The 26,050-nt window shown below is 33.0% G+C and overlaps 2 protein-coding genes across 2 annotated transcripts; one reads left to right on the plus strand and one right to left on the minus strand.

Annotated features, from left to right (window-relative positions):
- On the plus strand, positions 910 to 2,218 carry LOC109709626 (high mobility group B protein 6-like). The gene is made up of 3 exons (XM_020231932.1): positions 910 to 1,337; positions 1,495 to 1,563; positions 1,982 to 2,218. The coding sequence occupies exons 1-3, from the start codon at positions 966 to 968 to the stop codon at positions 2,054 to 2,056; spliced, it is 516 nt and encodes a 171-aa protein (XP_020087521.1). The 5' UTR covers positions 910 to 965; the 3' UTR covers positions 2,057 to 2,218.
- On the minus strand, positions 6,068 to 13,158 carry LOC109708631 (trans-cinnamate 4-monooxygenase-like). The gene is made up of 4 exons (XM_020230438.1): positions 12,709 to 13,158; positions 11,975 to 12,336; positions 10,054 to 10,175; positions 6,068 to 6,948 (listed from the first exon to the last, which is right to left on the minus strand). Exons 1-4 carry the CDS (start codon positions 13,138 to 13,140, stop codon positions 6,350 to 6,352), a joined length of 1,515 nt encoding a protein of 504 aa, XP_020086027.1. The 5' UTR covers positions 13,141 to 13,158; the 3' UTR covers positions 6,068 to 6,349.

Below are 26,050 nucleotides of genomic sequence, written 5' to 3' on the forward strand. Positions count from 1 at the left end.
ACGTGTTGTAAGTAGGTTGACATTTTATAATGCGGAGAACTTTGATTGTGTTGTTTAAAATGTTGCATGAATTCGGTAATGTATCAACAACAACATGTGAAGAATCATTTGTGGGGGGCCTCGAGCATTTTGTATTTAAAATTATATCTAGAGAAGGCCCTTTTCGAAATCTGATTAAGTAAAGAATATTAAAAGATATTCTAAAAGTCAGATCAAATAGATTCTGCAGACCTAACAATTACCAAACCAAGCCCAAACAGCAACAGATGGTGAAAGTAGAGAGGGAGGGAGTGGTGTTTGGACATAATAAGCTCGCTGTTACTTCGCCTTCGATTGAAACTGACATTGCCACAAGTGACTTTAGCCAATCCTAAGATAAAGTAATTATGAACAAAAATAAAAAGGTTTGATGGTTGGTACCCGAGACCCAAGTTCGAATTCTAGTTGATTCACATTTTCAGCTAAGTTTATTTCTAAATAAAATAAACAAAGCGGGTAGCGTGCTACCTATCTCTCAAAAAAATAAAAAATAAAAATAAAAATAAAAATAAAATAAAATAATAATTCATCTCTCACACATTTAGTTTGTATGATGTTCATTTTCTATCAGATAAATAGCAGAATAAAAAAATTTGTACTTTCATAATCATACGAACAAATAGAGAAATATATATATTTTTTATCTAAACTCTAATTTATCTCAAAATTTATGTCGACTTGAATTTCATCATTGATGAGACAAACATGTCTAAAGCAGGGAGACATTTTCAGGCCCGGTCCCGACCTGGTTTCAAATTCCTGGCCCACACGCCACTCACAAGTCACAATCATCAGCTCATAGCCGTTACCGCTTCCCCCTTTCAAATTCAAATACCAACACACAAACACCTCCCCCACCCCCCACAACTATTTATCTTATCTTACGCCCCCTTTCCCCCTCTCTGTGTCTCAATATTCTCTCTACAATGGATTCCCCGGCCACACCCAAAACCCCACGATCCCGGCCCCGATCTCACCGAAAACCCCTCCAACCGAAGAATCTCAACTCAATTCCCCAGCCCGAAACCCTCCCAAAGCCGAAGCCGATCTTTGCCGGGGTCGATGCGGGCAAGGAGAACCGGAGGGAGGCGTCGCTGGCGGAGGAGCTGGAGGCGGCGCGGAGGCGGCGGGAGCGGCTGCGGGCGGAGCGGGAGCGGACGGAGGAGGCGCTGACGGCGCGGGACGCCACGATGGCGGCGGCGATCCGCGCCATGGAGCGGAGGGCGGAGGAGCAGCGCCGCCTCGAGTCGGAGCTGCGCCGCCTCATCGGCCTCGCGGAGTTGAGATCCTCTTGCATGGTGAGCAACCCATTCCCCTTTTTTGTTTTTTTTTGTTTTTTTTTTTTTTTCACATCATACGCCCCGGATTTTGTTACTGTACTTTTTGATTATTTTAGTTCCAGTTGTTGCTTTCAAATTGTTAATGAAAATGTGTTGCTTAAAATTAATTAAACAGAGGTCCTGCTCAGTTCAATCTCTGCGAGCCCGAGAAGAAGAGAGGAGGAAACGAGATGCAGAGCCACAGGCAAGTGTCGAAAAAGATAATCCAAAATCCTTTTGATCTTGCAGCCTGATTTTATAGTAGTTTAGAAATAGATAATGGGACTTCTAAAAGTTCTCTTTAGGGACTGTTTAGTTACTTAAACGGAAAAAAAAAAAAAATTGAATCTTTTTTTTTTTTTTTTACATTTTTTAGAGAAACCAAACAAGCCTATTATTATGTTTATTATTTTCTATATATAAGAAAAAATTTTAGTTATTCGTTTCACAAATATTGAAAGATTGAATAGTAATACATAAACTTTTAAAAGTTCAGATATCTATTTCAGACCCTGCCATAATTCACGTAGGATTATGATATATTATTATGTTTTGACTTTAATATCAAAATATTATTTTTTAATAGATGAAGTTTCTAGATATATTGATTACACTCTCTACAGGAACCAAGCAGTTTAGTGGTAGATAAAGAGGTGGCAACTCCATCCAAAGCTCGGGAAGAGGAAATAGAAACATAGATATAGTAATATTTCTCCTTGATTTAAAATGTCACCAAATATTTGGCAATTGTTATTGCAAGTGTCTATGTAGTTTTTTTTTATTTTTTTATTTCCCATGATGAGAGTCCAAGTCAAATTGCTTGTTTGTAATCAAAAGTTTATATGAAAGATTAATTCTTTTATTTGTAGCATATATACTTGCTGCAAAAATATTAGTTTTTTATGGGCATAATAGTTATCATGTTGCATCCCGAATAGTGTAGTATAAATTTCGTCGTCCCGAACCTAAAAATTTAAAAACTCTTTTTAGGTCTTTAGTTGTTTTTTTCTAAAAAATATGAGTTCAATAGGATTTGTTAGTATATATTAACCTTTGAATGCTTAGAATATAAAATTTAGGGAAAACTTTAAAAACCCCCCGTGGTTTCGCACATTTTTATTTTAGTATCCTGTGATTTAAAATGTATCAAGTTACGAAAATACTTATTGTACACCTCAAAAAGAGGTGTACATCTTACATCCACAATCCTAGGGTTGATAAAATTCGAATTGGTTTTTAGTAAAATTTAAAAAAATTGATGTGACAAGAATGACCTTAGGATTAAGTGGGTGTAAAATATACACCCGACTTTAGGGTGTACCCGTAGCATTGCTCATCAAGTTAATACCCTGGGGCATCGCACTTTCTCACTTTAGTATCCTGTGGTTTAAAGTGTATCAAATTAGTACTCTTTGGTTTTATTTTTGTATCAAGTTAGTATCCTATGGTTTTATTTTTATATCAAGTTAGTACCCTGTGGTTTTTAAACCACAGAGTACTAAAGTGAGAAAGTGCGAAATCACAGGGTACTAAGTGAGAAAATGCGAAACCACAGGGTACTAAATTGATACGCTTTAAACCACAAAGTACTAAAGTGAAAAAGTGCAAAACCGTAGGGTACTAACTTGATACACTTTAAACCACAGGGCACTAAAGTGATAGAGAGTGAAACCACAAGGGGAGTTTTTGAAGTTTTTCCTAAAATTTATATTCTATGTATAAGTGTACTGTAGTATTACTCTTATTTGAATTATGTATATTTATATGTCTACGATGATTATTTTATCATTACCTGAAAAAAAAAAAGAGAAAAAAATGCTAGTGGATTACAATACAATGCCCTTTTTATAAGAGAAAGCCTTCTCAGTCAACTGAAATATAAAATAAAATTTTCCATGGAAACAATCAATTTGTTATAAGAGTAATACTTTCTTATTAATTCAAAAGTGGGTATACATTTTATATCCGAATAATTTAAGGCGAATTTTTTTGACACTACCACTCCCCTTATTTTTAATATTAAAAATATAGATATATTGTCTAAATTCTCGGATAATGAAGGCGCAATATTTAAATACAAAAGCTAAGTGTGCATCTAGTATTTTTCTTTTTATATTTAAATACCAATTTTGGTCAGTTTTTTTCTAAATAATTATCATGTTATGGTACTAACTGTCCCTTATACAATTTGGTAAAAAATGTGATGATTGATATTTGAGGTTACAAATTCGAAATCTAGTTATTTTTAGAATTCCAGCTAAATTTATTTAAAAAATAAATAAAGAAAGGGTAAGATGCTACATTGTTCTTTTGGAAAGAAAAAAAGAAAAGAAAAGAAATATATCAAGTTAGGGTAAAAATTTATTTTCCCAATACAAAGTAGGAAAGTAATTTAATTCCCAAATAACTGGGGAAGGAAAGTGATTGAATCTTTCCCAATATCTTCTTAATAAATGGGTTATAATGGGCAATGAATCCTTCTCCAAAATGACTCTATAAATAGCAACAAATTTCAAGGGATATGACACAAAACACACACACACACACTCTACTCATCTCTCTTCTGTTCCAAACTCCTAACATCTCCAGTGTAGATGGGGTCGTGCTCATTCCCTCCTTGCACGGGAAGTATGATTTATCCCTTCTTTTGTAATTTTATTAATTAATTAGTGTGTTTATTTGGCTCCTCCTTTACTCACAGCTGCAATAGTTTTGTTTTTTTGAGAAAAAATAACACGCTAGCTACTGCTCCATTCATTAGAAGGATAAATTAGACTATAAAGGTGAGATACCAGGAGATCATGATCAATCGAAATTTTTTATTTTTTACCAGTTTATGGTACTTACTGCTTTGCCAAGAGAAGTTGCTCCAACAAGGTTTTAAGTTGAGTATTTTGATTGTTTTGACATAACGGGAGGTAAGTTTCAAATTTGGAACCTCCAAAACTATATTTTAAAAATGGGCTCGAGAAGGGATCTGAAAATGTTACTGGATTAAAGTTTACTGGTTTAATCAGCGATTTAACTATTGGCTGACTATTGGCTGAATTACTAACGTCAGCATAACTTCATAAATATTTAATTTTATATATATATATATATATATATATATTATACTTAATTATATAATACAAGTTCTCAAGCTTTATTTTTTCAAATAGAATATAAAAGTAAAAGTAAAAATTATACTATTGAATAAAAATTTAAAAATAAAACTCAGCCTGTTGTTCAAAACCAAATATGCTCACTGGTTCACTGGTTGCACCGTCGGTTCGAACGATTCAAAAAATATTTATGGCTTATCCGGGTCAAAAAATTGAATCCGAACCATTTTATTAGTTGAGTCACAATCAAATCAACCTGTTCAACCTGAATTTTTAAATATTGTCGAAAACAATAACATTTAATTTTCTATTTCTCATCTTACCATAGAAAAAGTTGTTACATCTTTACAATCTGCAATATCTGTGACAGCCTTACAGATCAGTACAACCTATTACATTATTTTGGGCCTAGTCTAAGTCTATATCAATTGATAAAAAAATATAACATATCAAATAAAACATTCTTATTACTAATCTGATGCGGGACTATTCAGGTGAACTTTTAACACAAACGTTAGAGTATTTTTACAGAGTCAGCGTGGCCGGAGCTCGTGGGGAAGCATGTCACCGAGGCGATGGCCACGATCCAGAGGGAGAACCCGCAGGTGAATTACTTCGTGAGGAACGTTTACCCTGCCGCACCGCTGCCGCTCATCGACTTCTGCTGCAATCGCGTGCTTCTGATGATCATCATCGACCAGGCCACTCAGGAGGAGTATATCTTCCGAACCCCGACCGTCGGCTAAACATATGTTCGGAAGACGCCGGCTTTCACTCATGCTTCTATCGTCTTCGCTCGGAAAACAATAAAAATTGTGATCGGAGTTGATGTGTCGGTGGTGTTTCGCTTCTAGTGTGCGATTTCATCGGCTGTTTCGGCAGTCGTATATAATAAAATGTTTCTGATCGAAAAATGGTCCGAGAATATGTTTATTCGTGTCATTCATTTGGTAAATGAATTTACCTACGAAAGTTAGGCAATAGGGTCGACTAGCTAGGGCATCAAGTAGCACCGCAAGTAATATATTTAATGCGAATTAAGAGAAAATTATACACAAAATATAGCGCAAACTCTTTTATCTTTCTCCCGTAACTAGGGTTCAAAATGAGATATTTCTCTTGTTCTGGGATAATCTGTTAAGTCTAGTTCTCTTTTACATAGAGAATATAATCTGGAACACTGAATTTTGTATTATTTTTGCTTCCTATTATGTCTAGCTTTTATAATTTATTTTAATTAATTTTAAATAAATTAAATGAATGCTCAGATTGCATGCTATTACGTTAATTTTTACAAGGAAATTTGCAAATATACTAAATTTAAAAAATAATCTGCTCTTCTATATTTAAAATTATATAATTTATATTTAATTTGAATTAGTTGTCAAATTATAAAATTACAAGTATATTTTCACTGTAGCTATATTCAAAAGTATACTGTTGTATATTAGTTCTACCTACATTGAATTACATTTCATTACTATATCCAAGGGCAAAATTATTATTTTATTTAACTTTTATCAATTAAATATCTTATTTCAAAGAATATCTATTAAGGAACAAACAAGCAATATGGAAATATAATTCAGAACTTGTCCCAGATAATTCTAGAATATATATTCTCTGTTCTCGAGAACAGAGAATATATTAGGACAACAATTTTACATCATTAATTAATTAATTAATTATAAGTCTTGTGATCACAAACCCCTTACAAGCACAATAAATAACAATAAATAAAATCCGAAACATAAGTAATCATATAAAGAGAACAAATAATTAAAGATTGAGCAATGCACGCAGGCACGGGTCGACAACGTACATATTCCGACAATTGATATCAGAGAAAATCACGTTTGCAACATTACAGATGCAAAGCGGTACGAATTAGAGTTTCCGTGGCCTGCAGACGACGGTGGCATGCTTCAGGATTTGGTTGCTGAACTGGCCGGGCTTCTCGGTGGTGTCGATCTCGGCCTGGCCCGGGGGCGGCAGCAGGTCGAAGTTCTGCACGAGGCGGCCGAGCGTGATTCCGATGATGGGCAGCGCGAGGATGATCCCCGGGCAGCTGCGCCTCCCGACCCCGAAGGGAATGAACCGGAAGTCGTTCCCGCTGGCCTCCACCTTCTTCTCCTCCTCCAGAAACCTCTCGGGCCGGAACTCCTCGGGCCGCTTCCAGCGCTTGGGGTCGTTGGCGAGGAACCAGGCGTTGACGAGGATCTTGCTCTCCGCGGGGATGTCGTAGCCCGCGAGCTTCGCGTCGGAGAGGTTCATGTGGGGGACGAGGAGCGGGATCGCCATGCGGAGGCGGAGCGTCTCCTTGACGACCGATTGGAGGTACGGGAGCCGCTCCAGGTCGGGCTCCGTCACCGCGGCGTCGGGGCCGAGGACGGCGTCGAGCTCGCGCCGCAGCTTGCTCTGGATCTCCGGGTGGTTCACTAGCTCGGCGATCCCCCACTCAATCGACCACAGTGTGGTCTCAATAGCTGCATGTGTTCCCAAGGACAAGAGGCAGTTAAGTTAGTTATTTGTGGATCAAGTGTAGTAGAATTAAGATAATTATTTAGTTAGTTTGAAAATTTTGTTGAAATTACAATAGTAATCAAAAACCTTATTATATATAAATAGGGAGAGAAAGAGTGTGGAGCTCATGTGCTTTCAAAAGCACGTAAGCATATGTACTCGTAATTTTTAGTCATCAGATCACCTCAAGATCCATATAATGCTATTAATAGTGTCCCATTAAATCTCATTTACTAGTCTGTATAGATCTTCAGACAAGCTAAAATATTAGCAGCATGTTGAGCTCCTATGCTTTTAAAAGTATAGAAGCATATATATATATATATATATATATATATATATATATATATATATAGAGAGAGAGAGAGAGAGAGAGAGAGAGAACAGAAATATTATTTTGGAGCAATTGCATTTAGGATCAAATTAATAATTTTACTGGAGTTCGAATCTTAGTTGATTTATATTTCTAGATAAATTTATTTTTTAAAAATAATAAACAAATCAGATAGCATACTATTTTTTTCTCAAAAATAATAATAATAATAATAATTTCACTGGAGTTGGATCTTAAACTTGACTCAAGCTCGAGCCCGACTAGACCCACTGCATTAAGACCCACATCCTTACCATCATTTGTTCTAAGTGTCTATAAGATAAAATCATTATCGTGCGTAAGTAATTAATCGACGTCTAAAAATTATTAAGTAATTTTTCAAAAAAGAAAAAAAAGAAATGCTAGTTCTAACTTGTGACCAAGTCCTCAAACTTACAATTCAACGACGACGCACGTACGTAATGACGTGAACAATAATAAAAACTTAAAAAACAATAGCACACGAGCAAATTAAAGTGTACGTTATATCTGAGATATTTAATATTTGACTTGAACAATCACAAACACATTTGAACCAAAAACTGCTCTTCAAATTAATTTGTTTAATTTGTTTTTAAATGGTCAATTTGCTTCTCCAGCTCAATTCCACGTCACACCTTTGAATCATTCTGTATAATATGCAACTAACAAAAATTTTTAATTTGGTACGTGTTTGATGATGACAGTGTGGCATTATTTTACCGGTTTTCATTAATACGAAATGTTACCTAAATTTAGAAATTATTGGTTTGGAATTTAAAGAATAACTTAAAATGTTACCGCACATCTAGCTAGCAGTGGTCAATTTTTCTTAAATGATGAGGTTATCGTATGAAACAAGTGGATGTTTTATTCAATCCACTCGTGGTAATTAAGTGCATTTTATTTTATCTTTTGAGTAAAAATAAACTTAATTTTTAGTTATTAACGTTTCTGTGTTATATAATATAAAAATAAAAATATATATATTATCCGCTTTAATTTTCTAACTATCACTACGTTGTTTTCAATGCTACCTATATAATTATCTCAATTGCATAATTAACTACGCCAAATTGGCTCACCTACTGTTTGACCGTGTCTATAGCAATTAGGCATTGATTATATCAAAATGAGTAAGCCGTATTTGTATCTATTAATATGATATCCCTTCGTTAACTTATTCTCCGAGGCCTTCTTGTAAATGCTAATTCTTGAAGGAATAGTTTTTAATTTGGTTGTAAAGCCCTGGCTGCTTTCATACTGTTCGCCTAGTTCATTTATCAATGAATGAAGCAGGTAGCTAGTCTATCTTTTTCTCAAAAAAAAAAAAAAGAAAAAAAAAAGAGGGTTGTGAGTTGTGACACCAACATAGTCAAAATTGTTAGATACAGCTAACATAATTTTATTGAATCTGGCAAAATTTATCAGTTAATCACTAATCATATTTCATAAACTTGCTTTGTCCATAGTAAAATCAACTCGATTTATGAATGATAACTTATGCTCTATAAGATACTTAAATCTTTCAATAACTCATTGTAACTTTCCACCACAGCAACGCCATCTTAGTTCTAGTGATTAGTAAATTATTACTACAGAAACTAGACCAAATATATAAGCGCATGATCGATCGATCCATTTATTATTATTCTCTAACACTGATGTAACCAACCTACCTAACCGTTGTATAATATTGCCGCCTCTCACATCCTTTAATATATAATAAGCTGATAGGGAAAGGGCAAAGGGCTTGGTGGTTGGTACTCAAGACCCAAGTTTGAATCCTAGTTGATTCATATCTCTAGCTAAGTTTATTTCTAAATGAAATAAACGAAGCGGGTAACGTGCTACCTATCTTTAAAAAAAAAAAAAAAAAAAAAAAAAAACTGATAGGGAAAAAAAATTAGACAAAAGGACAAGCCTAATTTTTAATATATAGGAATGTAGATTTCTTATTTGAAGCTAATTAAATAGTAATTATTGGCAAAGCATCAAGCTAAATAATATATAAGTGGACTTAATTAATTAATTATACATCCTCACCATCCGACGAGATCTATGCTACAGCTTATTTACTTGATGTAAATCCAAATTTATTAATAAATCATACCAAATAACTCCTGTGTTGACATTGAATTACAATTACTCTTTCTATGGTACAAAAGTTAATTGGTTGGAACAACTCTTAATTAAGCCTATGCGTGATTAAATTACGGAACTAAAAATAAATATTATTGAATATATATGCAGTTGTTAACTTGTTATAACCACATATGTTTCTCATGGACATATGTATATGTAGTTGGAATTGAAAATTTGAAACTAAAACCTGATCAAAACGAATGCTAAACTTGGCCAAGATGAACACGAGGTATACATGATATGCCCATGCACATATATATAATTTACCTAATAATTAAAAAGTCAAAGTTAATTCCAAAGCAAATTAATAAAGTGCCTTGTGTACGTATTAAGTGGACGTCACGTTGTAGCACGATGCGTTTATATTTTATTGTTTCCAAGCTGTGTAAGTTAATGCTAACTCTAAAATGGTCCATGCTAAGATGATTTATTAATATACGCTAATTATATAGCGATTCTATGTGACAATTTTAAATATACTCTTATTCATATATATATATATATATATATGGTGTTTTATATACATGTATACTTTATATATATACAGTATAAAGATTCGAAAAATACGTACCTGCAACGTTAATGTTCTCGACGATGTAGAGGACGTTATCGTGGTTGATCTCTCCCTTCCTCTCGGCCTCGAGGATGTGATCCATGGCGCAATTCACCTCCCCAGTTTGAGCCATGACTTTTCTGATCGATTCGTCGCCATTAATAAAACAGAATTATAAAATTAATAAATTAAATAACAAGAACAAATCATAATAATTTTTTTTTGCACATCAATTAAGTAAGTTTTGATTCGCTATTAGTTGCTTTTTGAATAATTTTTATTTTTTTCAAAGAATAATTGAAGAGACCACCATTTACTTACTCTTGTTTCTAGAGATTTTATTTTATTTTTTTAATAGTGTTTAACAAATGGTTATATTCGGAGTTTCGGGTTTAGCAAAATCCAGCTTTATCAACCTAATTAATAAAAATTATTGTTTGCATCCCGTGCACTATACTCTTCTAATAATTAATTCCATTTTCACTGTCAAATAAAAACCATTTTAATTACATTCTAATCACAGGGTATTTGGTTTATCGAAAAAATATGAAAAACTATTTTCTGTGCAAAAAAAAGAAGAAGAGAAAAATAATCTCTTCCATAGTTTTTATTCTTTTTTTAAGAATAATATCATTGTCTGAGACAATTATAAGCATGTATATATCTGAAGCTTATTGAATCTGATCAATTTTAATTACTTAATAATAATTGGGTTGAATAAATTTTTTCATTAATAATTAATCTTATTTTTTTTCATGACGTGATATTTTTTTTATTAAATTTAGTTTAGTGGCTAGATTGAAAGAAGATGAATGGATTCAAACTGTCTACTTTAATTACATTATAATCTTTACAATAGTTGCTATCTTTTCTTTACTAGTTACTACGATAATCAAATAGGTTTTTTTTTTTTTTTTTAGAAATAGATAGCACGCTACCCGCTTCGTTTATTTCATTTAAAAATAAGTTGATACTATAAATATATGGTAAAATGTAAAAAATAAAATGATGAATCTTATCATTTAATTTATTATTGGACATAAAAAAAGAATTTATAAATTCTCAACACCCTGAGATGAAGGGTCATATGGATTACAACTCTTTCTGATTGTTGACTTATCATTTCTCATTAATTCATGTAATAAGAGTTACTCAAAATACCAATGTAATAAAACTAGACACAAAAATACCTTCAATATTTTTAAAAAAGAAAATTCAAAACTCACACTTTTATAAGTAGTGTGTGTGTGTATATATATATGGAGAGAGAGAGAGAAAGAGAGAGAGAGTTAAGCTAGAATACTATCGATAGCAAACGGACTTCAAACGGGCTCCGTTGCCACCCATTTATTTTTTATGATAGAGTCTCTAATCGACGATCGGTACCGTTGAACGTGATCTGTACTAGTTGAAGCGTAAAACAATCCAAATCTGATAAAATTTTTATAATTTTTTTTTTCACTATTTAGAGTAGTATCAGTTTCTTTGATCTTAAATTCAAATATTTTATTATCATTTTTTATGAGATTTTATTTTCAGTCATTTATTTTTAGATTACTCATTTGATAAGTAAATGATGTCGAAAAATTATGAAATTTAGTTTTCAAATACTTTTAATAGTGTAGATCAAGTTTAACAGAGCCGATCGTTGATTTGGAAGCCGCATCATTGAAAACAATTTGATAGCATAGAGGCTGGTCTCCATGTTACTGATAATATACTAGCCTAGTTATATATATATATATATAAGCGGAACTTGCACTACTTAACGCTACTAATAAAATAATTAACATACATGATATCTAATTAATTAGAATTCTATTACGAATGTAAGAATTAACAAAACTTAATTAGGATCAAATTGGTACCATATTAATCAAAAAAAAAAAAGAAAAAAGATCTGCATGCGTGAAGAGGATAATAAAGTGATGATACTGACTTTCTATCCTGGACGAAGTGGTCCTCGAAGAGCTTGAGCCTGCGGTCCTTGAGGTCGTGGCACTTGTTGAGGTAGTTCCTGAGGAAGGGGCGGAGCACGGGGATGAAGTCGCCGTAGTTGTACTCGAAGCTCTGCGAGAGCCGGCTGCGCTCGGCGTTGGCCGCCTTGAGCTTGTTGAACAGCGGGTCCTCCTCGCTCTCGAACCGCCGGTCGAACATGATCCGGAACATGTCGTTGTACATCATCAGCTGCAGCCGCCGCCGCACCACCACCCCCTCCGTCGCCGCCTTCGCGTTCGCCTTCAGGTCCTCCACCACCCGCGCCGCCTCTTCCTCCCACCCCTTCCTGTTCTGCTGCACCACCTGTTATTATAACCACCCCCACACATGTTAGACTAAGATGATCCTGACTGAGTTGGGTCTAGTCATATCGAGATCCGTGGACGTTGTGTCTGTATATTTTAAATAAATTGATTACATATTTTTAACGAACGACTCGAATAATATAATTAATGTTGATTTAAATGAGCCAACATTCTGCCTTATGGTGGAAGGTCACTTGTGGGCCGAGTCATATTCGAAATAGCCTGAGACTGGTTGGACTGAGTCACAATTAAGACCCGTGGACGTTGTACTTGTACGCTTTAAGTGAATTATCTGCGTATTTTTAACAACTTGAACTTTTGGGATTAATGATGAGCGCCATGAGAAGAAAAAGGAAGCGAAGGATTGGACCTTGCTGGTGAAGAAGGGGACGGTCATGATGCGGCGCATCTTGCGCCAGTGGTCGCCGTAGACGGTGAAGACCATGTCCTGGCCCTGGCCGGTGAAGATGTCGAGAACGACGTTGCGGGTGCGGGAGCCGAACTCGACGCCCTGCGTGTGCAGCACCTCGCGGGCCAGCTCGGGGGTGGAGACGACGACGAGGTTGCGCACGCCCATGCGCAGCAGGAAGACGTCGCCGAAGCGCCGCGCCATCGCCATGAGGTTGCGGTGGTTGAGGTCGTCGCCCACCTGCAGCCAGTTCCCCACCACCGGCATCGCCGACGGCCCTGGCGGCAGCCTGAACCGCTTCCCCGCCAGCTTCGCCACCACGATCGCCACCGTCACCGCCGCGAAAAGCCCTAGCAGGGCCTTCTCCATTAAAACAAGATCCATAGTTATCATCGTAACGGATCGTTGTTGTTGTTGTTGTTGTTGTTGTTGTTGTTGTGGTGGTGGTGGTGGTATTCTTTGGCTTTTATAGAGGAGGGGAGGTGCGGGGGATGTGGAGCTTTTCTTTTTTATTTTTCTTTTCCTGGTACAGGATGCTTCTCATATAAAATTAAAATTAGGGATAAGAAATATAAAGTCCGACTTTTTTTTTTTTTAGCTCTTAGATTAATTTTTTTAATCATTTTTGACTCGTAAATAATATTAATTTTTTAATAAGATCACTAAATATTTGAAGGATTACTATCATTTTAATTCTATAACTCTTAATTCAAAGATCGAAAATTAGAATCATCAACTATTTTATACTTTCAAAAGAATAATAATTCTATATATAAAAAATATATATGGATGAATATGGTTTCTGTACTGTTTCGATATAAAATATTTGTATTTTTAACTGAAACAGGTCTAAATAAATACTTTAGCCCTTATACCCAAGAACATATATAAAAGCCCCTTTTCATTTTGACTATGCTGCTTTTTAAATCTAATTAGGCCTCGTCAAATAAGGAAAATGTCTAAATATATATGCCAGATGTTTAATTATGTATAATATTATCCACATGATAAGGAAGTGCACTTAGATCTTAATATTTTTAGATACAAAAAAAGTAAAATATTATGAGTAGGTTGCATATTTTACCACTCATGGGGGGATATTTTAAAGTGTGATTTGTTAAAATATTACCAGTACTGTTGTATAGTTGAACATTTATGAGCCCTTGTTGTTGTCTAGTGGACATTTGGAATATAGTAAACTTTTAACTTTTAAAATAAAAAATTTAAATTTGAATATTTTACTTCTGTAGCAGTTGAAAATGATAATTTAAAAAATAAAAACTTACAATAAATCAAAAAAATTTACTAGTTTGGGTTGTTTGGTTTGACCAATCTCGATCTGCTGATCGTTTTACTAGATCAACTAGTTTTTATTGGATCAACTTAAGGACGAAGTCACGATCCAACTGGTCTGATCAGAGTAATTAAAGCCGAGATTTAAAACAGTGAACAAAAATTGTCGGAGATATTTTGATGAAAAAAATAAATTTAAGACGCAACTGCTTCGATCTTCAAGGTAGACAATTTTATACGAAAACGAGCTAGGATTTAAGTGTCTGTCGGTATAGTTTGTGCCCACCATGCCGTACTGTGTCGACAAAACTTCGACACGTTACAACTCTCATATCAATAGCACACAACTCAAAAAACCGTCTTCTTTTTTAAAAAATTAATAATTTAGTATTTATATCAATAATTTTTAAAACATTGGATAGACATATATAATAAAAAAAATTAAAGTATGCTAATGCCAAAAACCATATATATTTTTTAGGGAAAACGTCAAATACCTCTGTGGTTTTATATTTTCTCACTTTAGTATCCTATGCTTTAAAGTGTATCAAGTTAGTACTCTGTGGTTTCGCACCTTCTCACTTTAGTACCCTGTGGTTTCAAGTATATCAAGTTAGTACTCTGTGGTTTCGAACTTTCTCACTTTAGTACTCTGTGGTTTAATATTTTGTTAAATTATATATCCCTAAATGGATAATAAAAGAAAAAAATTGAAACCATAGGGTACTAACTTGATACAAAAATGAAACCACAGAGTACTAACTTGATACATTTGAAACTATAGGGTACTAAAGTGAGAAAGTGCGAAACCACAGGATACTAACTTGATACACTTAAAACTACAGAATACTAAAGTGAGAAAGTGAGAAACCACGTGGGGTATTTGAAGTTTTCCCTTTTTTTTTATATATAATAACACATACAACAGCACGACATGATACTTATTGTGTCTTAACGTACAGATAAGTGTTTAGCACGACCACATATGGCGACAATTAAATCCTTGATGTGAAATATATAAGACTAGGTCAAAACCGGTTCGAACTCAAGGTATTGGAGTTGTTGGGTAGTGGAGAATTAGCTAGGTGTAATATTTGTCATATTGTGTTATGATCTTTACACATGTTGCACTTGACTAAGATGATGTGAGAATTTTTGGCTTTTACTACGCTAAGGTTGCATCGTTCCAATCTCATGAGTTGACTCTTTAGAACAAAAATTTAATTTACGACAAAGTGAGATAGATCTCTTTACCTGCTGTTCATCGTACGATTAATTGATACGAAATTAAAATAATTGGACTAGACCCTGTAATTAGAAATTTCAAATACATACACATATTGATCAGCTTTTGAGGGAGATAAAGTATCTTTTATATGAGAGATCTAGAGGTGTGGAATACATAGATGATCAAATTAATTAACAAAGAAAGACAAATGGAAAATAAATATTTATTTGCTAGACGAGGCCATCAATAACTACAACTTGCTCTCCTCAACCTACCCCCATTTGACATTTTATTGTACTATTTTTAAAAAAAAAAATTATTGGTGGTATTGAGGTTTGACCAATGGATAAATTAATAATCTCTTTTGCGGATCAAGAGGTAATTTAAAAGGATATAGTTTTAGTTTATTTTGATATTTCATTGTTAATGTTCTTTCATATGGTTAGATGGCAAAAGTTGTTTAGATGGGAATTGCGACTTAGCACATGTTTGACTTACTAAAAATTTGAAGCAATTTATTTTCAGTGAAGTTTAAATATTAGCATCTGTTATATCAAAATCATTCAAAAACTCTCTCTTAGGGTGGTGTGTTTGGTTCCACGTAAAACTGAAAAAAAAAATTTTGTGAAAAAAATAATTTCTGAGGAAAATAAACTTTACGTTCTCTAGTGTTTGATTTGTAAGAAAAAAAAATAATTTTTCATTATAATTGCTTAATTGGTTGAAAGGAAAAAAAAAGTGAAAAATTCATAAATAGAAAACTATTATATATATATATATATATATATATATATATATATAGAATTAGGCTACTATACTATCTATAGTACGGGAGCTCCCGTACTATAGTGTTGTTTTCGATCTTAGGTCGTTCAAATCAACGATCCACACCGTTAAATATGATCTAGGGTATATGAAGTTCTTAGGAATAAAATTTTAGTTCTTTTCGATATCGTTTACTTAGTAAATAAATTTTGTCAAAATGGACGGTGGGAATTGAATACTCTTTAAAATTTGAGCATAGGACTTTTAAATTCAAGATCAAGAATGTTAACCTTAATCTATATAGTTTAAAGTATTTTCTATCAAAATTTGAANATATATATCACTCCGATGATACGAAGATATTCGTGTCTCGGAAGGCACGAAGGTCCAGCAAAAGCTATAACGCTGAAAGCTTAGTAGCTAGCCGAGGCAATTTGAACTAGATCTCATAAACTTCATCGATCTTTTATTTAAAATACTAAAAAGCTATAGTAAACGGATCACTAGCTTCTCCGAGTTTTAGTTATTAAAATTACCGGCATCACTCGACAAACGTTCAAATTGCCACATCTTTATAGGTTTAGTGTACTTTAAAACTATCTTTTAAAAAATATGATATATTTTGGTCTAGTTTTCAAAACTAGATTTTAAAATTACAGTATAATAGTGCAAAACATTCTAAAAATAAAAGTCGGCAACTAAAACTGGGGAAAGCAAGTTATCCGTTTATTATAGCTTTTTAGCGTTTTAAATAAAAGATCCATGAAGTTTATGAAATCTAGTTCAAATTGCCTCGGCTAGCTGCTAAGCTTTCAGCGTTATAGCTTTTGCTAAACCTTTGTGCCTTCCGAGGCACGAAGGTCTTCGTATCATCGGAGTGAGATATATATATATAACTCGATCTTATGAAAATCTTCGTGATTTAGGAACCACGAAGATTCAAAGATCAGGAACCTAGATGAGGAATTAATGATTATGGAGAACCTAGTTTATGATAAGGTGGAAGGTGGTGGATGGTGGTAGTAGAGTTGGTATGTATAGAGGTAGGTTACCAATTTTTGAGTTTTATATATATATATATAATTGAGCTCATATGCTTTTAAAAGTACCAAATTATTGGTGCTTGTAGATTTTTAGCCATTGGACTAAGAGATATGCGGTTAGGATGATGTGGGCCCTCTAGGGTTGAGTGGGTGGTTGGTTGAATAATATAATCTAATGGTTGAAAATGATTTAAGGAATAGATCTAACGGTAAAAAACTTAAAAGCACCAAATGCTTGGTGCTTTTACAAGCACTATAGCTGGACTCATATATATATATATATATATATTGTAGAACATTTTCTTCAATATCTTTTCTCTTTGAATGGGGGCCCAATAGCTTCTTACTAAGGGGATTTGGGCTGAAGCATGTCTTGGGGCCCGCCCTAATCATATTTGGATACGGGCCGCTGTAGCCCAGTGACACGTCTGTACAATGTTCTACAATGACATATTTAGGGAATGTTTAGTTCACCTATTTTAGACTGTAGAATCGAAATGATATTCATTTATTTTAATAGTTGTTGTTTATCTTATAGAAATTGGATTTCTATTTCTATTCTATTCTAAAATCGAAATAGCCAAATCCATTTCTGATCCAAAGTATACTATCTAAAATTCTCTCTCACAAACACCCCCTTCTCTCTCCCGTTCCTTTCATCACTCTTCTCTCTCTCGATCAAAACATTCTCTCAAAATCCTAAATTTTTATTATGATTTTTATTCCGATAATGAACTAAATATTAATGAATGATCCATCATTCTATTTTTTATTACTATTTCAATTATAAATCAAACATGCCCTTAGTGTAACCCATCCAACTTTAAGACTTGAGTGTGTATATTTGTGTATATCGTGACGCCATCATGTAAACGTACCCCTTAAAAAAAAAAAAGAAAAAAAAGAAAAAAGAAAAAAAGCTCACAGGGCGATTCCACATATTTTGTTTTGGCGGGTGAAATACATCTTCCAATACGGATGGTGAAATAATCATCGACTCTTATGCGTTACTAATAAATTGGCATACTTGTTGATTAGGCTTGTGACCACTCAATGCATATAGTATAACATGCCATAGTAGCTTCTCAACACATTAACAAATGTAACAATCTTTTTTGTCAGGAACACGTTTGTGTAATATATCTCATATATTCCTTGATTAGTCAACCTTTTTCTATTATACGCCAAGTCAGCATGTTCTCACTAAAATATTCTAGGCGTGTAAAATATTGTTCTAATAAACTGGTACGGTGTTGATAAGTATATATTACACACTTTAGTACATAATAAATCAATCAGAGACCTTCGACGCAATATATATGAGATAATATTTTGAAAGATTTGTAGCAGTGCTCAATGTCACGCTCGTATAATATATTTAACGTATTCCTTGATTAGTCAACCTTTTCCTATTATACACTAAGGTATCGTTTGGTTCGGGGATAAGCAAAAAGTGGCTATTTCGAAAATAGATATAAATTGAAGTATAAATAGGGATTAGATCAATTTTGCGTTTGAATGAAAATTGGGTTATTCTTGATAATAAAAAAAATAGCGTTTGATTAGATAAGATGGAATAAGAATTAAAATGGGTAGTTAATTTAAACTAGAATTTAAATTTCAATCTAAAATTTAAAATTTAAAATTAAAGTTTAAAACTTTAAATTTTAAAATTTTATATTTATATTTTATATTTTTAAGTTTAAGATTATATTTCTTTCCTTATTATGGTAATAAAAAATAAATANGTCTCTAATTAATTTATTTATGTACTAAAATGTGCAATATGTACTTATCAACACTATACCAGTTTCTTAGGACAACATTTTAGAACATACTAACTTAGGCGGTGTTTGGTTGAGGGATAAAGTGTGAATAAACCACTTTATTCCTCTAATTCATCCAAACACTATAAGAGGGGATGAGTTTATTTAATCCCCCTCTTAACGGGTTATTCTAGAATAACCCGTTAAGAGGGGGATTAAATAAACTCATCCCCTCTTATAGTGTTTGGATGAATTAGAGGAATAAAGTGGTTTATTCACACTTTATCCCTCAACCAAACACCGCCTAAGTTAGTATGTTCTAAAATGTTGTCCTAAGAAACTGGTATAGTGTTGATAAGTACATATTGCACATTTTAGTACATAAATAAATTAATTAGAGACCTTGACACAATATATATGAGAAAATATTTTGAAAGATTCATAGCAGTGCTCAATGTCGCGTTCATATAATATATTTCATGTATTCCTTGATTAGCTAACCTTTTCCTATTATACACCATGTTAGCATGTTCTCACTAATTTTTTTTTTTTTTTGGAGAAAAAAATAGCACGCTACATATTTCATTCATAAAGCAAATGAATTTAGCTACATAGGGTGAGCCAACCAGGCCTCATAAGGCGGAAAAGCAAAAGGAAAGAAGGTCTTGAAAGAAAGACGTAGGAAAAATCAACACAAGCGTCAAAACAATGAGCTTAACCAAAAAAACAAACGTTATCTAGCTCTACAAAACTCAACCTACTTCTTTGCCAACACTCCAACATGATGAGCTGTTAAAGTAACATCGATGGGTAGATTTTTGAAAATGACGTTATTTCTTTCACGCCAGATCATCCACCATGTAGCCGCCACCAGTGTCAGTGCCTTCAAAGCGTCGATCTGTGGACGCCTTTCCAGCAGCTGCTGCCAGACGATATTGATATCCTCAATAAAGGGGAAGACGAGGTACTCCCTAAGGTGCGAGATAATTAAGAAGAAACTTACTAATGACACACCACACTAACAAGTGATCTACTGTCTCGAGCTCAGTACCACACATAATGCACTCGTTATACCTTGACCACCCCTTTTGAGAAGGTTGTTCATGATAGGCAATCTTTTTTTAAGGGCTAGCCAGAAAAAAATTTAAAGTTTAGTCGAAATTTTCAATCTCCAAATGGGAGGAGTTCCGGCATCCTTGACATCCCCACTCTTGATAACCGAGTACACAGATTTGATTGTGAATCAATCACGTGGATCCTACCTCCAACAGAAAATGTCTGGTCAGTTTTCAACTCGAAAATTAGTGAGGATATTCTTCAGACCCCTAATACTATAGTATAAGTTTCTTCTCAGTCCTCTCAAAATCTTTCTCCACCTCCATCCCAAGATAGAGAAGCATTTACAGACTCGAACCTCTTTGAGGTCTACACTAGAATAGATATCTGGATGATACGACTTCAGGGACAGACATGTTGAAAATATTGTCCTAAGAAACTGATGTGGTTTGATAAGTACATATTGCATATTTTAATATATAAATAAATTAATCAGAGACCTTCGATACAATATATATGAGACAATATTTTGAAAGATTCGAGACAGTGCTCTCGATCAATATCTACAATGTGAACAAACCCTACATTAATGATGCAGTGCAAAGTGATGTGATTTGAAAAATAGCTGAAGATTAATCAAACTATGCTTGTCACTATTGCTTCTACACAGAAACAACTAGTCCAGGAGACATGCTTTCACAAGTATGAGAAGGAAAAAAAGAAGCCATTTAATATTTGTTTCACAAAAACCTTCGCGGCAATATATATATATGAGATAATATTTTGATGTGATTTGGAAAATTACTGCTGCTGTTAATCAAACTATGCTTGTCACTGCTTCTACGCAGAAACAACTAGTCCAGAAGACATGCTTTCACAAGTATGAGAGGGAAAAAAAGACGCCATTTAATATATGAATCCCTGGACTCTGCAACAAAGGGACAAAAATTTTGTGGCCCATGGGCGCCCTATGGTGCGCCCATCGCGACCCTCGAAAATGAAAAATAAAATTATGTGGGCCCCGAACGAAAAAGAAGTTGGTGAGAGAAAGGGACGGTCGCGATGGGCACCTGCACATCAGCTCCGTCCCTAAACAACTTATTCGGAGACGGATGCCAACAAAATTTTTGTTCACAACAAATGATGCGCTTCTTGGGTCCACCACATAACTAATTAATGCACGTCCTGCTCTCAATATTAGAAACAAGAAATTGTTGATCTATGAATAATATGCTGATTTTATTTTTTTTCATCTACAAGTTTAGGCCTCGTTTTATATTGTTGTCATTTTTTTATTTTTTTAACTGTAATTTTGTATAATTTAATGTGCGGAAGATTAAAAATTTTTTCTTTTGTTGTTATGATTGGTTCGCATAGAATGCATCAGGCTAAACGATGGATGGTAATTTATTTTTTTAAAAAAAATTTAGGTTTTTAATTTTTGCATGCTAATTAAATATATATCTTAGGTGAAAAAATTGTAACCGTTCCANTTGATCTATGAATAATATGCTGATTTTATTTTTTTTCATCTACAAGTTTAGGCCTCGTTTTATATTGTTGTCATTTTTTTATTTTTTTAACTGTAATTTTGTATAATTTAATGTGCGGAAGATTAAAAATTTTTTCTTTTGTTGTTATGATTGGTTCGCATAGAATGCATCAGGCTAAACGATGGATGGTAATTTATTTTTTTAAAAAAAATTTAGGTTTTTAATTTTTGCATGCTAATTAAATATATATCTTAGGTGAAAAAATTGTAACCGTTCCAATATCGATGATCTTACACCTTTTTACAAACAAACTTTTATTAAAAAAAATGAAAAACAAACATGACCTTATATATATATATATTTTTTTTGTCTCAGTTTTTTTTTTTTTTTTGCATTGCATAAAACTTGGTCCCTACTTTTTTTTTTTCGTTTCAAGGGCAGTTTCTTTTGTTAGTTTTATTTCAATCCTACATTTAAGGGAGCGTTTGGTTCGAATTATTTAATATTACAAAGTATTTCGATATATCCAGATATCTTAAATTTCTAAATGAGATTACTACTAATATTGCATTAGTGCGTTTAGTTTAATACAATAATGTAATGCTGGATTGCAGTGTTTATAGCGTTATTATGTTTGGTTCTATTTATAAAATTTAGTAACCTAGACAATAAAGTATAGTCTATTCTAAAATTGCTCTTAGTAATATTTCGTAAACTTTTTCTTACTGTTTACAAACAATATTTTTTTTACCAAATTTTATTTTAAATAATTTAATTTTTTAATTTAAAGGCCGAAAAGCAAATGGGAGCACTTAGGATATAAATTTAATATTTTAATTTAAAATATAAATATGAAATTTCTAAATTTAAAATCTAAAATTTAAATATAAATATATATAAAATAAAAAAATTAAAATCTAAATTTAAAATTCAGAATTTAAAANTAATTTAAAATATAAATTTGTTTTTAAAATTTAAAATTTAAAATTTAAAATTTGAAATTTGAGAAATTTGAAATTTAAAATTTAAAATTTAAAACTTATAATTTAAAATCTAAAATTTTAATTTTAATTTAAAATTTAAAATTTAAATTTGAATTTTAAAAATTTAAAATTTAAAAATTAAAAATTTAAATTTGAAAATTAAAAATTAAAAATTAAAAGTTGACAATTCAAAATTATTAATTAAATTTTTTAAAAAACATATTGAAAGGGTTTCAGGAGTTAGAGGGTAAAATTGTCATTTTACATAATATATAGTATTACCCGGTTTCAGTAATACAAGATACACGACCCCTCTCTCGACCGCTCTCTCGTTAATATTTTTCGTGTAATCCTGCTCGATTTGTAATACTACATTAACGATTAGATTACATAGTGGATGAACCAGACACAATAATCCTAATAAGATTGCCTGTAATTCTGTCAGGATAACTCGAACCAAACGCACCCTAATTCTTATCTAGCTTTCATCCAATATCTTTTAATCTAATTTTTTGAAAAAAATTATTGAATTTATACCATACACCACTAGGGACCAACACATAGCTAGATAATCATACAAAAGAAGAAAGAAAATTTGAACTCTTTGCTATCAATCCAATAAATAAAAAAATTATGCCGTATAGATTACTTAATCAGTTATTCTAACATCCAAATAGAACTTTCATATTTCCATCAAGCTATGTCCGGTATTTTTTTTATCCAATTTTTTAAATTTTACTATATTTATACCATCCGTTAAGGAACAGCACATATCCGAGCAATCATATCCAAAAAAACAACAAGTCAAACTCTTTATTTTTAGCTATACTTTAACTTATATAAAAAAAAATTCATACTGAATAAATTATTTAATTTAATTAGTTACAAGGCTTCCGTGTTTTATGGATAGTGTATGATCGATGGAGTAGTCGAATATAAGATCATGATTCTGTGAACATAACGTAGCTGCTGTGTTTCTGTATTCGTACTCGATTCGTATTTATTGCCAAGTTTTTATTAGATTAATCAACAGATGCGTGGCCGTATTTTACATTAATTGTGTAGAATTTCAAATTATGTTTTGATTTAGCACATATTTTTCATTTTTTTCGTTTAAGTCGGGTTAAAATCAAGTCTACACCCAGATATACAATTTTAAACTTGCTTGTCATCTATTGTTTTTGATGTGTCGGTAAATTCATCTAATGCCTCGTGTTACATGTCTGAACGAACCAACCGCATCATATTATACGCCAACCTTATTAAAACAGTAGGGGGACCCATTAACAAAAAGTAAAGGAAAATAATAAACGTGGATTCTCCACAAGACGGACCCTATGATGATAATTGATGTGTCGGTAAATCTATATGATATTTTAGATTGTATGTCCAAATTGAGCAAAAAAAAAATTTACATTTTTACATACTTAACAAATCGATAATTTATTAAATTTGCACCACTGTAATTGCTAGGATTCTTTCTTTTTTTTTTAACTCTTTCGAGGCCCGTGTTGCCTTATCTCTGTAGCTTAGTTCACTTTTTCAATGAATGAAGCAGGTAGCGTGCTATCTATTCCCAAAAAAAAAAAAAAAAAACAAATCGACAATATACGAAGGCCGAATTTGGGACTGGGCCCACCCGATGCCTCAAAAAAGTCCACTTTCCCATAAATGTTGCGGTGGACCAAACACGCGTCCCCGTGGGAGACAAATTAAAGGAGTTTAATTCCCCAACATTTGGGTTAACCCTTACACCACGGTGCAAATGCCCACCACTCGCCCCATGTACCAATTGCTGCGGATCGAAACTTGGACCAAAATTTCGCAGTGTCTTTTGAGACACGAGTCGACTCGATAATATATTTATTATTATTATTAAACATATAAATATATAGATATAAAAATATTATTTTTAATTAATTTAAGTTTTTAAGAGTTGAACGTCTGTTTTGTATTATTTAACACAATATCAAAGCAGGAGATCGTTAAGTTTAAATTATATCAGACTCCTAGCTAGTATAATTTATTTCCTCCTATTTAATTTAAATTCACGTCATAATTTTCAAGCATTACAATATTTTACTAGCTTAAGCTTTTATTCATGAATCGTCTTCTATTGAGTACTGGAGGCAAAAATAAAAAATCACAAAATATAATTTATTGGAGTTCCATCAATTAGATCATACTATTCAACCGACCACCCACTCAATCCCAGAGGGACCACTATCATCCTAACTGCATATTTATTCATCCAAATGTTAACTTGGTGTGTGTGTGTGTGTGAGAGAGAGAGAGAGAGCTAGAATACTCTCAAAAGCACTAAGGGGGTGGTGTGTGTATAGTTGAGCTAGAATATTCTCAAAAGCACTAATGCTTTTGAGTTTTTAACCATTTGATGGAGAGATGTAGGGTTGAGATTATGGTGGTAGGTGGCGGTAGGTGGAATAGTGTTTGATCCAAAGGATATTAGTAATTAAGGAGTAAATCCAAGAGCTAGAAACTTAGAAGCCACAAGGGAATGCGTGCTTTGAAAAATTTCTAGCTCAATTATTATATATATATATTATATATATATATATATATATATATATATATATATATAGTTGAGTTGGAATGCTATCAGTAGCAAACGGGCTCTGTTGCCACCCATTTGTTTTCGATGATGGAGTCATCAAATCGACAATCGGCACCATTGAACATACAGCTCAACTATATATATATATATATATATATAATTATGCTACTATACTATCAATAGTACCAAGCCTTTGGTACTATTGAGTTTCGGCCGTTGGATGAAAGGATGTGCAGTTAGGATGATAGTTGGTGATAGGAAGCGATTCTGTGAAAGTGATCATTATCTAACGGGTGGATATGATCAAAGAGTAGATCTAACGGTAGAAAACTCAATAGTACCAAAGGCTTGGTACTATCAATAGAATAATAGCCGGACTCTATATATATATAGTGCTACTGTGCTATTAAGAGCACAGGAGCTCTTGTGCTTCGGAGTTTCTAGCCATCTGTCAATTTTTAATGGGTGGTTAGGGTGAGGAAAAAAAGTGAAATTAGAAAGAAATTCAAAGAGAAAAAAAATTAAGAAATCCAATTTCTCATCTCTTTCTCACCCTAACTATCTATCAAAATTAATAAATAGTTAGAATTTAGAAGTACACGGGATGTTATACTTCTCACAGTAGCTCTGCTCTACATATATATGTAGAGAGAGAGAGAGAGAGAGAGAAAATATGACTACTATCGATAGTACAGTACCTCTTGGTACCTAGAGGTATAGTAACATATGTTGTACTTCTAGTACCTCTTTAATTGTACTATCGATAGAATTATACTATTCAATCAACCACCAACTCAACTATCCGGGGACCACTATCATCCTAACCGCACGTATAGTCATCTAATGGCCGAAAATTTATGAGTACAAAGTGGTTTATACTCATAAGAGTATAGTAACCCTAATATATATATATATATATATATATATATATAGAGAGAGAGAGAGAGAGAGAGAGAGAGAGAGAGAGTCCAGCTATTATACTTTTATGAATACGATCGTTTTCGAACTCATAAGTTATTTTTGATAATAGAGCTTTTGAATTGATGATCCATACCAGTAAACGTTATTTAAAGCATTTAAAACTTCTATAAATCAAATTTA

The sequence above is a fragment of the Ananas comosus genome, linkage group 4, assembly GCF_001540865.1.
Source record: "Ananas comosus cultivar F153 linkage group 4, ASM154086v1, whole genome shotgun sequence".
NCBI lineage: Eukaryota > Viridiplantae > Streptophyta > Magnoliopsida > Poales > Bromeliaceae > Ananas > Ananas comosus.

Bases quoted from the DNA above. Each gene is read 5' to 3' on its own strand.
- LOC109709626 (XM_020231932.1), top strand. From the start codon at position 966: ATGGATTCCCCGGCCACACCCAAAACCCCACGATCCCGGCCCCGATCT. The intron at 1,338-1,494 runs GTGAGCAACCCA...TTAATTAAACAG, and splicing joins AGTTGAGATCCTCTTGCATG to AGGTCCTGCTCAGTTCAATC. The intron at 1,564-1,981 runs GCAAGTGTCGAA...CACTCTCTACAG, and splicing joins AACGAGATGCAGAGCCACAG to GAACCAAGCAGTTTAGTGGT.
- LOC109708631 (XM_020230438.1), bottom strand. From the start codon at position 13,140: ATGATAACTATGGATCTTGTTTTAATGGAGAAGGCCCTGCTAGGGCTT. The intron at 12,337-12,708 runs GTCCAATCCTTC...TTATAATAACAG, and splicing joins TCCCCTTCTTCACCAGCAAG to GTGGTGCAGCAGAACAGGAA. The intron at 10,176-11,974 runs GTCAGTATCATC...CGAATCGATCAG, and splicing joins CACTTCGTCCAGGATAGAAA to AAAAGTCATGGCTCAAACTG.